General features: G+C 40.1%; 1 protein-coding gene across 2 annotated transcripts in view; it reads left to right on the top strand.

The window, feature by feature from the left end:
• dachd (dachshund d) overlaps positions 1-15,310 on the top strand; it is a 134,393-nt gene that overhangs the window by 78,295 nt on the left and 40,788 nt on the right. For both annotated transcript variants that reach the window (XM_084724873.1, XM_084724874.1), the window contains exon 3: positions 1,520-1,672. In XM_084724873.1, the coding sequence (XP_084580999.1) occupies positions 1,520-1,672 (153 nt within the window). The remainder of the gene's footprint in view (positions 1-1,519; positions 1,673-15,310) is intronic.

Below are 15,310 nucleotides of genomic sequence, written 5' to 3'. Positions count from 1 at the left end.
AAATTACTTCCAACTAGAGCTGCAACGATTAATCAATTTGTTGTCAACTAATTAATTTTAAGCTATTAAATGAATTATCAACTATTCTGATAACTGATAGATAATCTCCAAACCTGTGCATACTTAAGTAAGTACAATACAGACTACTATAAAAATACATAAAAATACAAGTACATCAATAAATCCTGTATTACAAACTGCAGAGGCAAGGCTGTCTATAGACTGTAATAGTTTTTCTATAGTTTATTTCTGTTTTTCATGATTTATGGGCTGTTAAAAAACACAAACCTTTTAATGTCTTTATAAAAAAAAACGAAGAAGAGAAGCAGCATGCCATTGGATTTTTGGGGCTGACGCCAATATTAGGGAGTAAAAAATGTCAATATCTATATATCGATCGATAATCTTTATGTAGAACATAATACACAGACATAATATACAACACACATTTATTACAATGAGCCCTAAAAAAATTATCAAGCAGTTCTGACAAATATACATAATGGAGCCAGATTTTTTTACAGTTTAACAATAAACTTTATTGTCTAAATTATATTAGGGCACTGAATCAGTCAACTCTCTGATATTTTTAATAACTGAATAAACTTAATTGAATAACTAAATTAAAAAAAACATAAATAGAGCAATATGCATACATTCATACATATATAGATGATACTGACTTGGGTGAATTCTGTCACTTTCTTTGGAGAATATTCTTGATTTAATTTTCACACATGGCCCTCCAAGTATTGAATGCACTCAACACCGTTTACAAGTACCAACTATCAAAAAGAACTTGGTATGTTTGGTTTCCATTCTGCTTCATGACTGGCCTCGACTCTCACAAGAGCTCTGTTATTATGAGACACTACAATACATACAGTAAGTGGTGATAATTTGAATACCAATGTGCCAATGGGTCTAATGTGAATACATTAGAAGATATCATTGAAATACCCTTGATAAGAAGATTTTTAAGACACACCTCTCTCTGTATTTGTTCACATATTCAACCTGTCTCACTTTCTGTCTTTTTCTCTCCCTGAACCCTCTGGTGTCACACTGTATCACTATGCTTCCATTATATATACACATACTTGGTGTATTATGATCACACACAAAGTGCTTGCATCATGCACTATTATCTTGACTGCATCTGTTCCCATCAAGGTACAAATACATCAATATAGCAGCGAAGAATACTAGAGTCAGTGAAACATTCATAAAAATCATATGCTGCCACACACACAGGGATCCATCCCATCAGCATGATAACCTGCTGTGAAGATATCCCCTGTCAGAAGATGAAAAACCAAGCTGTGATCTCATAGGCGCTTATTCCCCATAGTGTATAAAATTATTCATTGTTTTATTATTTCAAAAGTCCTCTTTCTTTGTTTTGTTTTTTTCACTCGCCAGGGCAGGTTTCTGAAAGGTTTTGCAGGTGCAGTGGCTCAGCCCCAGCAGACATGTAGCGGTCTGTAAGCGCTCTGTCTCCTCTGCCTCCTCTCTCCAGGCCTGACAGCAGCGGCGGCAGCAGCTGCCAACGCAGCCATCGCAGAGGCCATGAAGGTCAAGAAGATCAAGCTGGAGGCGATGAGCAGCTACCACAGCAACGCCAACCACCATGGGGCCGACGGAGAGAATGGAGACCTTAGCTCCAGCGTCGGTGAGGATGCCCTTCACACACACTGTCACAAACACAAACACATAAACTGAAGACAAATGCCTGCCGCAAACTGTTTTATGTGCCTGTACAGACACAAAGACGCACATTAAATTTGACATGCTTATCACCATTTTGACGCACTCAGAGAACTCAGGTCTCTTCCAAGACTTCAAATCATTGATGTGCTACTTAAATAACAGATTGAAAATGTTTAGACATTTACTGATTTGAAATAATGTAGAATGACAGGTGAGCAAATCTTAAATCCTGTCTGGAAATTAGAGGTTTGTAGAGCAATCAATTTAAAGTGAGTCAGATTCATGACTTCTGAGTTATGACCATTTAATTGAACCAAGTTTTGTTAGCACCACCAATGGGAAGAACACGCCAAATGTTGCAGGATCTCTAGGAGTAAATGTGTGTACCTGTCAGCTAAATTATTGTGTTGAAGGGTTAAAGCAGTTTTTTTTTTAATTAGGCTGCTTACTTGAAATTGGCAGCCAATTATTGGAAAATGAGAGGGTGTATCATAAAGGTAATTTTTTTTTGTCAGGGCTAATGCAAATATTTAAAAGACCGGTGTGTTCAGACTTAGTGGCATCTAGCAATGAGCTTGCAGACTGCAAACCTCTCCCCTCATCCTCCCCTTCTTTGTATGGTTGAGAACCCACAGTGGCCCCAAAACTCACAAAAAACGTGAGAGGCCAGATCTGGAGCCAGTGTTTGTTTGTTCTGAGCTGCTGTAGACACATTGCAGTGCAAAATAAGGTAACAAAAGCACAATGATTCTTATTTTCAGGTGATTTTACACTAATGAAAACAAATCAGTGAAAATTATAGTTCTTTTCTGCCAATAGATCCCCTAAAACCTCACACACTGCACCTTTAATGTATCAACTTTCATGAAGAGCTGATGAAACATCTTGTAGGACAATGTTCTCCTTTGGTTAACTGCATTAGGGGGACAGTTTGAGTTTCAGACATTTCTTTTCATATAAACTCCTCACAATAACCCCCCCCCCCCCCCCTTTTTGTGATCTAAAAGCTTTTATTATGAAGCAGACAAATCAGGTAATATTATGTTTTCATCAGCAGTAAGCTAATACGACTCCTGTATAGCTGAAAATGAACATTAAAAGGTAAAATAAAGCAGATACCTAGAAGTACAAAGTAGGGAGAGAAATTCAACTTCAGACCACAGAGATTCAGTTAGAAGCTACAAAAGTTCTGATAGCTGAACACACAGACTTTTAAAAATATCTGTCTCTCCGCTCTCCTGCACACAGAAGTTGGGTCTTTTTGATGGAGAGAAATGTGACCTACTAACAGCAAAAAGCAGTAAGGCTCTTGCTCTGGGCTGAAATGAAATAAGTTGGCTAATGCTAGCATCGGGAAACAGCAAAAACGATTTGTTTGCATTTAGAAAGTGAGGAATATCTGTTGAAAATAAAATAAGTTTTTTAAAGTTTATATAGAAACTCTAGAGGCATTATTAACTACTCATATCCATACTCCATATTGGCAAGTACCCAAGTGTAAGTACATATTTGCACTGAAAAAAAGTGGTAACGTAAATAAATTAAATGTTTGTTTTCTTTCAATAGTAGGGGAAACAAATTAGAGGTGGCTGCCTTTTCATAAACTTTAAATAGGGACAATGGGTGAAGCCCATGCTGATAGATTTGTCCAGAAGATAATATACAATGGCTTCTACCTTTCATGGTTTAACAATTATGAGGTATAAGTGTTTTAGTATAAATTGGCACTGTTCCTCCAAATCACAAGCAAAAGCTTATCACTTATTCCTTGACTCGTTCCCTGACTTTCCACCAGTTGTCACTGAAATCTGTTGAAAGAAGTCCTCCTTGAATAACAGCCAAATGAATACGCAGGACCCCTCCAAAAAACACATCTTCCAGAGGTAATAAATAATCCTTTACATACAGCTTGACTTAAACCAAAGACTTGTATGTCTCCACGATGCTGCTGTTTTCTTAATAAAATGGCGAAATATTGCTTTTGTTCAGTTTGTATGCACTGTAAATATCCAGCCTGGTGAGGTAAGTCTTGTTTTCTCTTGAAGTGTCGCAATTTTGTGTTGAAAGAAAAAAAAAGACACATTCTTAATAGCTAAGTGAAACTGTGAACACAGTTTCCCAAAGCTATCAGCTTTTAACAAGGTCTAATTGAATTGCTGTGAGAGCATTGGTTTTTCACTATGTGCCATTTCAATTAATTATTAGCCCTAAAATGCAGAAGGATTTTCGCAATATCACACAGAACCACTTAGTGCATTAAAGAGAATGATAATGTATGTTAGCGCAGCTTCATGAGCCCATTCCAAATTATAAACCAAATGTAATCCCTGTAGCTTTGGTTGCTAAATGGAGGTTTTGATTCACTTACTATAATAAATGGCTCGACTCCTGAATACATTTCATCAGTAATACTTGACACCATGGAGCTTATGGCATTCGAGATGAAAACAGGATGTGTTTCTAAGCAGATTTAACAATGCAAAATGCATAAAGTGTGAGGTCATCACTCCAAGAGAATGGAGTGTGCAAGAAAAAAAAAAAGAAGAATACGAGCCTACGAGGTCACGGAAATAAAGATAAATGTGAGCACCAACAGCAAGGCTATGGCAATGGAGCTAATAAGAAACTGTTTTATCTTTTTACAATTTAAATTGTAACCTTGAGCCCACAGCCAGCCACACAGGCTCCCAGTAGAATCATAATTCTGGCAAGGGGGAGCAGCTCTAGGTGTGGGTGCATGGGCCACAGCATTAGCTCTCTGAGTGAAATATATGGCAGTGACGCCTCTCGGCCCCATCCACAATCAATTGGATTCTTTTCCTTTAATATTTACTCGCAGCGATGAGATGCTCGTCTGCATGGTGATGAACAGTCTGCCACTGGCGTTTGAAGGTGACCTGTCAGTGAGTATGGACAAATCTCTCGCTCGCAGAAATGTAGAAAATAAATCATTAGGGGCAGGCAGTCAGACAGGGGCCTCTCTCTCTCCCTCACTCTCCTCGGATTTAAATCAGCTCAGATTTATGATTTGAATTAATGCTTCGTTTGGTCAAAGGAATGGTCACAGAGACAAATGATGTTTGGTACTGAAACCATCCTAATATTGATTACTGGGTGTCGCAGCAATCTCTTGTTTATATCAAGCACTCTCCTGTGACAGGGTGGCCAGCAGGAGTCATCCTGATAATACGCCGGAGAAATATGGCCTGCTCGGCACCGCGGGGCCATGAAACACAGCTAGCAGCATGCTGTCTTCTTCATCTAGCCCCAGGCTTCCACTCACATGTTTATTTTTAATCAAAGTGTTTTGTGATTTCACAAAAAATGTGAACTGACTTACAAGAAAGCATGATAACAGGATTATTCAAAGTAGAGATGAAATGAAAAAAAGCCTTTTAAACCCTTGTGCACCTACTGAACAATATATGTAAAAAATGCAAAAAAAAATTTGTATTTTTTTATTTTTATATCAAAATCATGGAAAAAAAATAAATTTTAAAACTAAATATGATGGGTGCATATGTAAACTAGAACCAATTTCATCCAATCATATCATCACATCACATCAATCAGACTTTAACTTTCAGTGATGAAGACCACCAAAGCTGATTCATTACTTAGCTAGCAACAGTAAGATGCATCGTTGTGTCTTCCAAGATGTTTGTCACCTCAAACCTTGTTCTGCTTCACCAAAACACTGTAGTTATGGCCCACTGGCTAGAATTTATTTACTTTGGGGAAAGTCTGTGACAGCAAGATGATGCGTGTGACATTCTACAGTGGATTGCTTATGCAGCTAGCTATTGTTAGCTGCAAGGAGCATACAATGGGCTGTGAACTGGGACTTGTGCAAAAACAAACTTAATGATAGCTGAAAGTACAATGCGGCACAGTTGCGGGACACTGAAATAAGAAGTTAAATTTGAGCCCTGCCTTTATCCAATTCCCTAATATTTTCTTAAGCATCCTGGTAGCTTTACTTGCTGCAAGAGTAGCTACCTTCCATTAGCTCACATAGATGCGCAGCTAACGCTAGTTAGCCAGGTAAGCCTTGGGGTGCCAGGAGCCAGATACGACAAGAAAACTGCCGTTGTTACTGTATTCCCTGTCGTCAAACATCTGTCAGTCTCCGAGGTGTTCAAGTGTTCAGTCCCCGTCTCGCCATGTTCACTGGAAACAGGCGTAGCGTTAACACTTGTTCAGCACTATTGGTCACTGCGACAATAGGAAACACGTCAATATGTGGAAACAAAAAGCGCTCCGATTTCCATTTCATGGCAACTTTAACATCACAAAAGTGTCTCACTCTGGCCTGCTGTCACAAACTATTTTGGAGTGTGAACACCTAATATGTCCTCTCTCAAGCCCTTTATCCAGAAGCAATCCAAACATATAAATCACTTGACTGATATAGCATGGAGTGGGCAGAGGGGGAACTGTATTTGGCTGTGGCTTTGTTGGGACTGGACTGACTGTTGTTCCCAGTGCTGACTGGGGTATGACTTCATGCTGTTTTGAAGAGACTCAGACCACAGCTGCGCTGAGGAAATGGACTGCAGTTTTATAATCATCCAGCTTAAACTAAGACTCAACAAACGGATGTGTTTACTTACACAAATGATGTTACCGACCACGATAAGAATTGATATGATAATGAGCGTGCTTCTGATAATACCACTAAGGACAGGGATCCATTTAATCATAAAGAGCTACTACATAAACCCATTGAAAAAATCCTCCTCGGGCTAAAATACAGGTGCCTCATCTCAGTGTTTGTCTGAAGCAGATCTTTGTGAAGCGCTTAAAGCAAAGCAAAGCGAAGCCAGCCAGTGAAGGACACTCTGTTCTGTTTGTAGAGTTGGATTGCCTGTCGCTGTCTTTGTGTTGATGTAAATTGAACAGGCTAATATTTCTCCCTCGCATTAAATATTCATCACAATTAGACCTTGCTGTTTGCATCAGTGTTATTAATTATAAGAAAAAAAAAACAGCCAGTTCAACTCAGCCAAAATAACCAAACAACTAAGTGAGAAACAGAGAGAGAAATAGATATGTTTGTGGGAGTATATGGGGGATAAAAAGCTGAGAGAATGAAACATATAAAGATAGATAGAGTGAGAGTTGTGTGGGGGGTGTCTTTCTTTGATTTTCCCTCACACACTCTTTAGTTGGGCAGAGGGAGCCCTCTCAAAGCACAATGTGGATTGTTCCTGCGCCTCTCAGGAAATGCCACAATTACAGATCACAGACCAAGCAAAACACGTGTGGCGCTGGGCCTTGAGGGGGATAAACAGCCTGCCATTCCCTCCCAGTGCATTGACCCCAGCCACAACCTTCATTACTGGGAGAGAAAATATTGTCAGCTGCCCACTAACAAACACCTGCCAATTTCAAGAGAAGGAATTGCTTTTTTTTCAGCCGCGGAAGGAAAATAAAGTGTTTCTTAGACCTGCGGAAAAGGAGTGGGAAGAAAAGATAAGGCGGTGTTCACCCTTGTCCTCTTTTCTCTGTCTCTCTTCTTCTTCTTCCTTTTTTTATTCTGTCTCACTTACTTCTCTGTCTTTCACCCTCTGTCTCTCTTTGGCCACTGGGTGATGCCCTGCCACTCATCTGACTCCTCACCACACAAGTCTAATGGAGCCGAAATCCTGTTTGTAATTAGATATGGGAATTCCACTGTCATCAGCCAGATGATGCCACGACAATGCCGACCAAATAACTTGCAGACAGACAGAGCCGCTGTGAAAAGAGGAGACACAACAGCCACAACTAACTGTCTGGACTGGGCAATATATTGATATTATAATGATATTGAGATATAAGACTAAGATATCATCTTAGACTGATAAACATGACATTAGTGTTGTCTTTTCCTGGTTTTAGAGGTTCCATTACAGTAAATTAATGTGATTTTCTGAACTTACCAGACTGTCCTAGTTGTTTTATTAGAGTATTACCTGCCTTTATTCCACTTAGTCATTACATCCACATAACTGATAATTATTATCAAAAACCTCATTGCGTTCATTTTCGGTGCACCAAGTCATTCTTATACAAAAGTCTTAAAAAGTTTAAAACCCAGTTATCTGAATCTTAAGCCTTAAAATATCTTGAATACAATTTTGACAGCACTGTAAATGCAAACATTGGTCTTACTTAAATTTAATAGTACCTTTAACCTTATTTATTTTTTGATTTTTCTTGTGTGCACTTAGTTTTCACTCCTTTTGCCTTCATACTTGTTTCATTCTATAATATTTACTTGGTTTTTACGTTCTTTAATTTTTATTCTTTATTTGGATTGCCATTGTTTGCTTTTCTTCCTAGGAGCAATTTAAATCATCCAATATCAATGAGACAATAAAATACAATATAAGCCCAAAATTAAGATCAGAAAATAAGTGAAATGACTACACATGAATCAATAAATAACAGTAAGTATCCAAATTGCAACAACAAAAAAGTTGGTAACTGTGATGCACAACTTGACACAGTTATTTTACTTACTTTTACCAAGGTAATCACTTTCCTTTGTTGTTGTTTTTTTCTATAAAGTTAACATGTTAGAATTTACTGTGATGTCTTAAAAATCTCATCATGAAGTTAACCTTTTTTTTTTAAATATAAAAGTATTTTTAGATAGTCTAAAGTTAAATGTGTTTCTGGAGGAAAAAAGTATATATTATGCTGGAACTATTACACAAAACCAGCACTGAACCAGTTAAAACTAATGCAAACTGTGCATGTACATTTTGCCAATATGAAAACAGCAATGAAAACACTGATGCCATGAAGGACATTTCATTTCAAAGTCTTCAAAATAAAAGATGCTGAAATGATTTCAGTGTGTGTACTTTGAACATTTTTAACACAATTTAACAATACAGTGATAATACAGGTAATCATGATATAAAATTTTCCTACTGTTCTATCTTTATTTGCAGTAAGGGGCCCCTGCTCTGTCTCTCTGTCCATGGCCTGAAAAAGTTAAAGACCCCTGTTTTAAAAAAATGTGTATATTGAGATATATATTATAGATCACAATTTTACCTCAAAATATCAAGAAGTTATTTATGAGCCATATTGCCCAGCCGTAATTAGACTGTACATTTTGAATCATCCCTACACCTGTAATGCCGCAACTAAACTGTGTAAGCAGTTAAATTCTGCGCACACTTCTTCACAGCCCTTTGTCTCACATCTGTGGCTTCAGTCCAGGCTGCCTGCGCCCAACAGGGAGCAGAGGAGAGCCACATGCTAGGCTGAGGCTGGACGGCTGGTGACAGGTACCTGGAGTGTTGCCTGACTGAGAGTTGAGAGAAGAGGTTCTGGGTGAGATGATGAGGAGGCATCATTCTCTCTTCCCAGGGTCATCAGGCTAATTTCTGCAAGCCCCACCCTCACGCTCGCATGTTTGCGTGTGTGTTAGCGTGTGCACGTGTGTGCGTGCTCGCGTGAGAGAGAGAGAAAGAGGGGGCCTTGGCCCCTGAGAGCGCTCTGTGAGGAGACCACAGCTGTACACTCCCAGCAGCTAATTGGTCCTTATCTAGCTGTCCCATTCATCTTCATTTTTTACCAATTACTGAGCATTATCTGTGTTCTCAGTTGGGTATGGGACTTAATCCTTTTTGGTTAAGCTGGTGCTACAGCTTGCAAATTTCAAATGGAGACGGGGAGGGGTGTGAGTGTTGGAGGGGGGTGAAAGGAGGGAAAGGTGGTGAGGGAGGGGAGGGGGGGCAAAAGTCATAGCAAAAACAAACTCAGAAACTTCCCATCATCCCTCACAGGCAGGAAGCAATCAATAAACAATGACATCACGCGAAGGAGAGAGGAAAAAATGGAAGAGATCAATTATTGGCGTTATAATTCAAGTCCTTGTTTGCAAACGTTGCAGCCTCATTGATTAGGCCGTTCCTGTTGCACTCACCATTATTGACTTGTTAAAACCATATTTTCTCATCATCAGTGGTTTTATGTTTGCGGTCACACAGATAACAACGCTTTAAGGGGCCATCATTAATTATTCAAGATGTATTCATTTTAAAGCACAGCGAGTCCAAATCATCCTGTTTACTCTACAAACAATACAAGTATAGTACATTGCTCCTCCAGAAGGTACATCAAGACGCTGCAATCTGGGGCAGTTAGCCTTAATTTTCTAAGATCAATGCATAACTAGGCTCCTCTCTATATGGGGTCCGTGCTTGGCCATGCTGCAGAGCTGAGTGGAGTCAGCCTGGAGACCACGCACTAATTACTGGAGTGTTTACTGCTCTGCTGGATAGCATTTGTACCATTTTGGATCATATCAGTGAATGTCAATGTGCTCTGCGCTAGACAGATAAATAAGACATTAAGATGACAGTGTGTATGAATGCAATTACAGTGGAAAAAATGATAGTCATCAATTATAAAATAAACACAAGTCCGAAATGGGTGGAATTAACAACCGCACACGTATGTATACTTACTGAACACACAGGCATGCGTGTCAGCGGACACACAGACAGCCGTGCACACAAAAGCAGGACACATATAGAGACACTGGCTCCTGCACTTTGATAGGGATCTGTTTGGTCACACTCTCTGCGCCAGCTGTCAGCCCAGCTCCACTGCTGCGATTTAATTAGTCTGTTTATGTCCTTTCTAATAATAAAGCTCTCTGGGTGGAAGGACACATCCAACTAGCTAGCTGCATGCTCCAACCTGCTAGCTGCACTAGTGCTGGTGGCCCAGTGCAGCTAAATGTGGGCCATGATGGAGGATGGTGGCTACTTCCTGCTCCTCTAGACAGAACAATGGCCCTCAGGCTCAGATCTGGTATCACCCCCTACTCAATCCTAACCTTAACCATTAGGGGATAAAGCACATACTGACCTGATATGAGTGTCTAGGGGCAACTTCATCCATCTTCCTCTCTAGCTCTCTTGTGGGAGCTTTTGTCAGCCGAAGCTCTTGAGAGAGACTAGATTGTAGCCATAGGCTGAATAGAATTCATTTCACGAACATATCATAACACCTCTTTCGCTGCCACAGATTATTGTCCTGCCTGATTTTACGCGTTTACAAAGTGGTTTGTTTTGATTTTACTCGGACATTGAGGCTGCACCGGAGAGGAAAGGGTCTGTTTGAGCTGCTTGCAGTTGTTGAGGAAGAGGGGAGCAGTGGCAGCAAACTGAATCAGACACACTGAGCTAGACAAGAGAGTGGCAGAGCAGACAGACAGCCTTCCAGCCTGAGTAAAGAGCTTGATGGGTCTCTGTCTCTCTCTTGGGCTTTGGCCCTCACCATCTCTCTATTAGTCTGCCAGGCTCATGGGAGCCAGGTGACAGATAAGTGAAGAACGACACACACATTTTAATAGACATTTCAAAAGATAAACCTGATAATCATTTCTCTTTTTAATGAAGTCTAATGTCCTCGTTCTAATTCCAGTTGCGTCGCCTGTTAAGCATCAGCGTAATACTTGAATATGCATGATTGGGAAATTGTGAGGCACACTGATGTAGCTGCAAAATACACAAACGCAGACAACTGCAGAAATAGATTACAATAACAGGGGGAATTGATTAAACATTATTTCCGTAATGATCCATATCAAGTTCTATCATCTTTGAGTGGCAGCGGAGTTGCGGAGGAATAGACACAAGGAGAGACAACACGCGAGACAAACCTCGTGTCATGGAAATATTTGTTTGATTGTCTCTTGTGGTTAGTTCACAATAGCAGGAGCAGAGCTATAAAAAACAACTGACCAGTCGAGTTGTCATCCCTCATCAACATTAGGCCTCATTCTTCATTAATTGGATAGATTAATTTGGAGCGCTTTGATGCGGGGGTGATGCATGCGTTCGGCTGTCCCCTCCTCACTATTCTCTGTCAGGTTGAATTTAGCCAGGGAAGGGGCTGACCTTTGAAAGTGAAGAGATCAACACAATTTGAAAAGACAATGTCACTTGGTGTAAATGTGATACGTGTAATAAATGACATTCAACCTTTCAGTGATGATGAGCTTTCGCAGGTTGAAGTAATGTGAAATATGCATGGTGTGTAATTGCGTACAATGTGGAGCAGTTTGCACATACACAGCTAGGATGGTGCAGCATTAGAGCCTGGGTATCATGTGCTCTCATTTCACCATGATTATGTCTAAGAGGAAACATTAGTGTAGTGTAATAATATTGCCGTGTACACAGTAACAGTAATGACTGTACGGTGATGACAACAACAAAATAACAATCTCTCTTACTGTGATTACCTTGTAAAAAGGTTCCACTGCCCAGCTATGCCGCAATCAGGCGGAGAATCAAAGAGCATTTGTGTGATCGAAATAGTTGGTTCTGTTCCACGAAAGCACTCTGTCGGTTGCCTGAACCGAAAGGTGTTTCTTCTCAATTATGATATGGGAACCCTCATCCAAATAGAGCTATCAGCCACACTGAGCCCAGACATCTTCACCATCACACAGCCTCTCCGCTGGGACCAAGATAAAGAGGAAGAGAGTGAGCAAGTTCAAACAATGTTAAGGAATTTCACAATCTCAGCATGTCCTTCACAGTGCGAACAAACACAGAAAGGTATTTCTTGATAAACTGTGTCCAGAATCCCTAAGAAAGTAATTGAAATAACCTCAACATTATGTTATTTTTGTATTTTACCCATGTACTCAGTCTATGTAAAACAAACAAATATGTGTTCTGCATCATACCATAGAAAAACCAACCACTCAGCCAAATTTGAATTATTTAAAAATTGCCAGTTATATAAAATTAGGTCTCAAAATCATGAAGTTCTCTCTGCTCTGAAATGCTGGGGGTGTGTCCGCTGGCGCTGTCTCAGTGTCAAATACCACTAGGACCTGAAAAATGGATGCTCCATCTAGCAGCTTTATTGGACCTGTACAGACATACATGTCTGAGCCACCAGAGCCAGAACAGAATCAAGTTCCTCTTCTCAATCTGCAAAAAAAAATAAAAAATAAAAAATTCTTCAGCAACAGGAAATGAAGAGTAACTGCCGGGCTGATTTGGACTGAAGGAGCTGTTAAACATATGTTTGCGAGTGAATGAAACAGAGCAGGTCTTCTCATCAAGTGCACTGATAATGCTAAATGCTAATCCGCACTGGTTTTTTATGGTGATTTCAGGTCAGCCCGAAAAATTCTGGACATAAATTTAAAGATCTAACCTCAGAATTCAGAATTAGCTACTACTACTAGAACTAACTACTTTCAGATCTCTGCTTTATTTTACTGTTATATGCTCACTTTCAGCTGTATATGAGTTGTGATAAGTTACTGCTAATGAAAACACAATATTTCCTGATTTGGCTACTTCATAATAAAAACTTTTAAATAGCACAGGGAACTTTTATTGTGAAGAATTTATTGGAAATAAATCCACAGTTGAGATGCGCGACCAAAGACGAGCGGTCAAGCGCACACACCTTTAAGAGGGTGTTAGTGGGGTTGTTTTATCCAGTGCAGGGGCTTAAGATGTATAATGTGTTGAGACTAATGACATTTTTTGGACTGCAGTGATAAAATGAAATTCACATGTGACAGTCAGTTCACCTTGAACTCATTAGCACAGCTGTAAACTATACACTGCATTACTGATTTTCTCTCATGAGGTGATTGTCATGGAGGAAGTGAGAGCACAGGAGGTAGTGATGCTAATTTTGTAATTAAAACAGATGATCTGATGACCACATGCAAACCGATCCCCCCCCCACTCCCCCCTCCATCCCCTCAACCGAAGTGATATGACGGTGGAGTGGGCCTTGATTGATAACGCTCGTCAATATATTTCATTTCAGGAGCCTTAGTCAAATGACAACTGGTTGTCATTGACTGAAAGCAATCTTTTTAAAAGGGGAGCCTTTGCTAAGTATCAGATGAAAATGATTCCTCTGTCTGCTTGGGTGTCACTGTCTGTAGGAGCTTTATTGATTGGGCTTGAATATATTGCACCCGCAGTAGTAACAGCTGCTAGTAATATCTCTCCTCTCCTTCTGCTCTCCTCTTCTGCTCGCAGCACTTTCCGTGCCACGGCTTATTGTCAGCGATCAGATGTTGGTGCTCTCACGCCGGTGTTGCGTATTCATCAAGAGTGATGTGTGACAAATGTAAAGTGAGCCCGGTTCCGACCCAAATTAGAGAAGCAACCGGCGTTTGCTAATGTGTCCTGAAGGCCTGGCTGTCCTGGCCACCCCCAGCCATGTGCATGATCGCGTTAACTAAACCCACCATTGCCCCCACCACCACCACTACCACCACTCTATATGCTCTGTGTTATCAAGCACAAGGATGTTGGCATTGGTTGGTAAAGGTCATTTACTGTAATGAGATTTGCCACATGCAAGCATATGGCTTGATTATTGCCCTGTTCGTTAACATTTTCAGCAAAGAGACAAACAGACAGCTAAAACTGGGGCTGGTGCGGGTGGGGCGACAGCGAAACGTGTTTAGCATTTTCTCTTCAAAGATAGGAAGAACTTTTTTTTTTTTTTAACAACAGATCTGCCACAGAGATGATTGATCTTTCAATTTTCATAAGGAATGCGTGCCATTAGAGCCAAGGATTTAAATTATCCTATAAAAGTTGCCTGCCTTAGATTTTATACACTTAAAGGACAAACACCTCTGTCTGTCTCCTTGATAATTTCTACCACATGTTACACTCCAGTGGTTTGGGTAGGAAAGCAATTATGTTACCTCATCAAACCAGAAATGTTTTCTTATCATGGCTTCTTTTACATTACATTACATTAGGCATCTTGGCAAGAAATCTTTGCCCAACTGAATCATTGGAAAGTGTATCTCTTTATCCTTGCATGCTAAATGTTTTGTTTGTTGATGTGAATTAGATTGAAATGTGTCCAATCATCACAGCTCTTGGAACGTAAAAAGATATTGTTTGCATGTGTTTTTACGACTGGCTGACTCCATGTGTGTACATACCTATACACAATTATCTATACGGCATCATTGTCTGAGCATGTATGTTTTCATGTTTACCTCTCCTTGTTACCGCGACATGTACTCTTTTTATGTGTCCATTTGCTGGTGTGTGTGCGCGCTTATATGAGTGTGCAGCAGGTATTTAACAAAGGCAAGATGTTTTCTTTATTATCAACATTAACTGTGTAAACACAAAAGGCTTCAAAGTTTCATTCAATGACACTGAGGGGCTGTGGGTGGCTACATCAAAGCTTAATACCTTCCTCTCTCCCCCCATTTTAATGAGAAACAGGACTCACCAGCCTTGACTGAACCTGCCATCTGTGTGTGTCTGTTTTTTTCTTGTTTGCATGTGTGTGTGTGTGTGTATGTGAATGTGGGAGCAGTTGTGTTTCCGTGCATATGTAAGCATGTGCTTGTGTTGTGTAAAGTGGCACCGCGATGCCAGGCAACATATTTATGGAGGCTGTGTCGTATGTTTGATCTAATGGCTGTAAGGCTCCCCTCCATGTCTTCTGATTTTCGGAGGAGATTAACAGTTATGGTAAAGATGAATAGCTGATTAGTGCTACGGAGAGACCTCTAAATGTCTTGCCGCATGACAGACACTTTGTCATGAGCCATTCATTTCCTTTTGGG

Source organism: Lutjanus erythropterus, chromosome 8 (assembly GCF_056507025.1).
Source record: "Lutjanus erythropterus isolate fLutEry1 chromosome 8, fLutEry1.hap2, whole genome shotgun sequence".
Lineage (NCBI taxonomy): Eukaryota > Metazoa > Chordata > Actinopteri > Lutjaniformes > Lutjanidae > Lutjanus > Lutjanus erythropterus.
The sequence above is the reverse complement of the archived record's forward strand: the minus strand, read 5'-3'. Positions and strand labels throughout refer to the sequence as shown.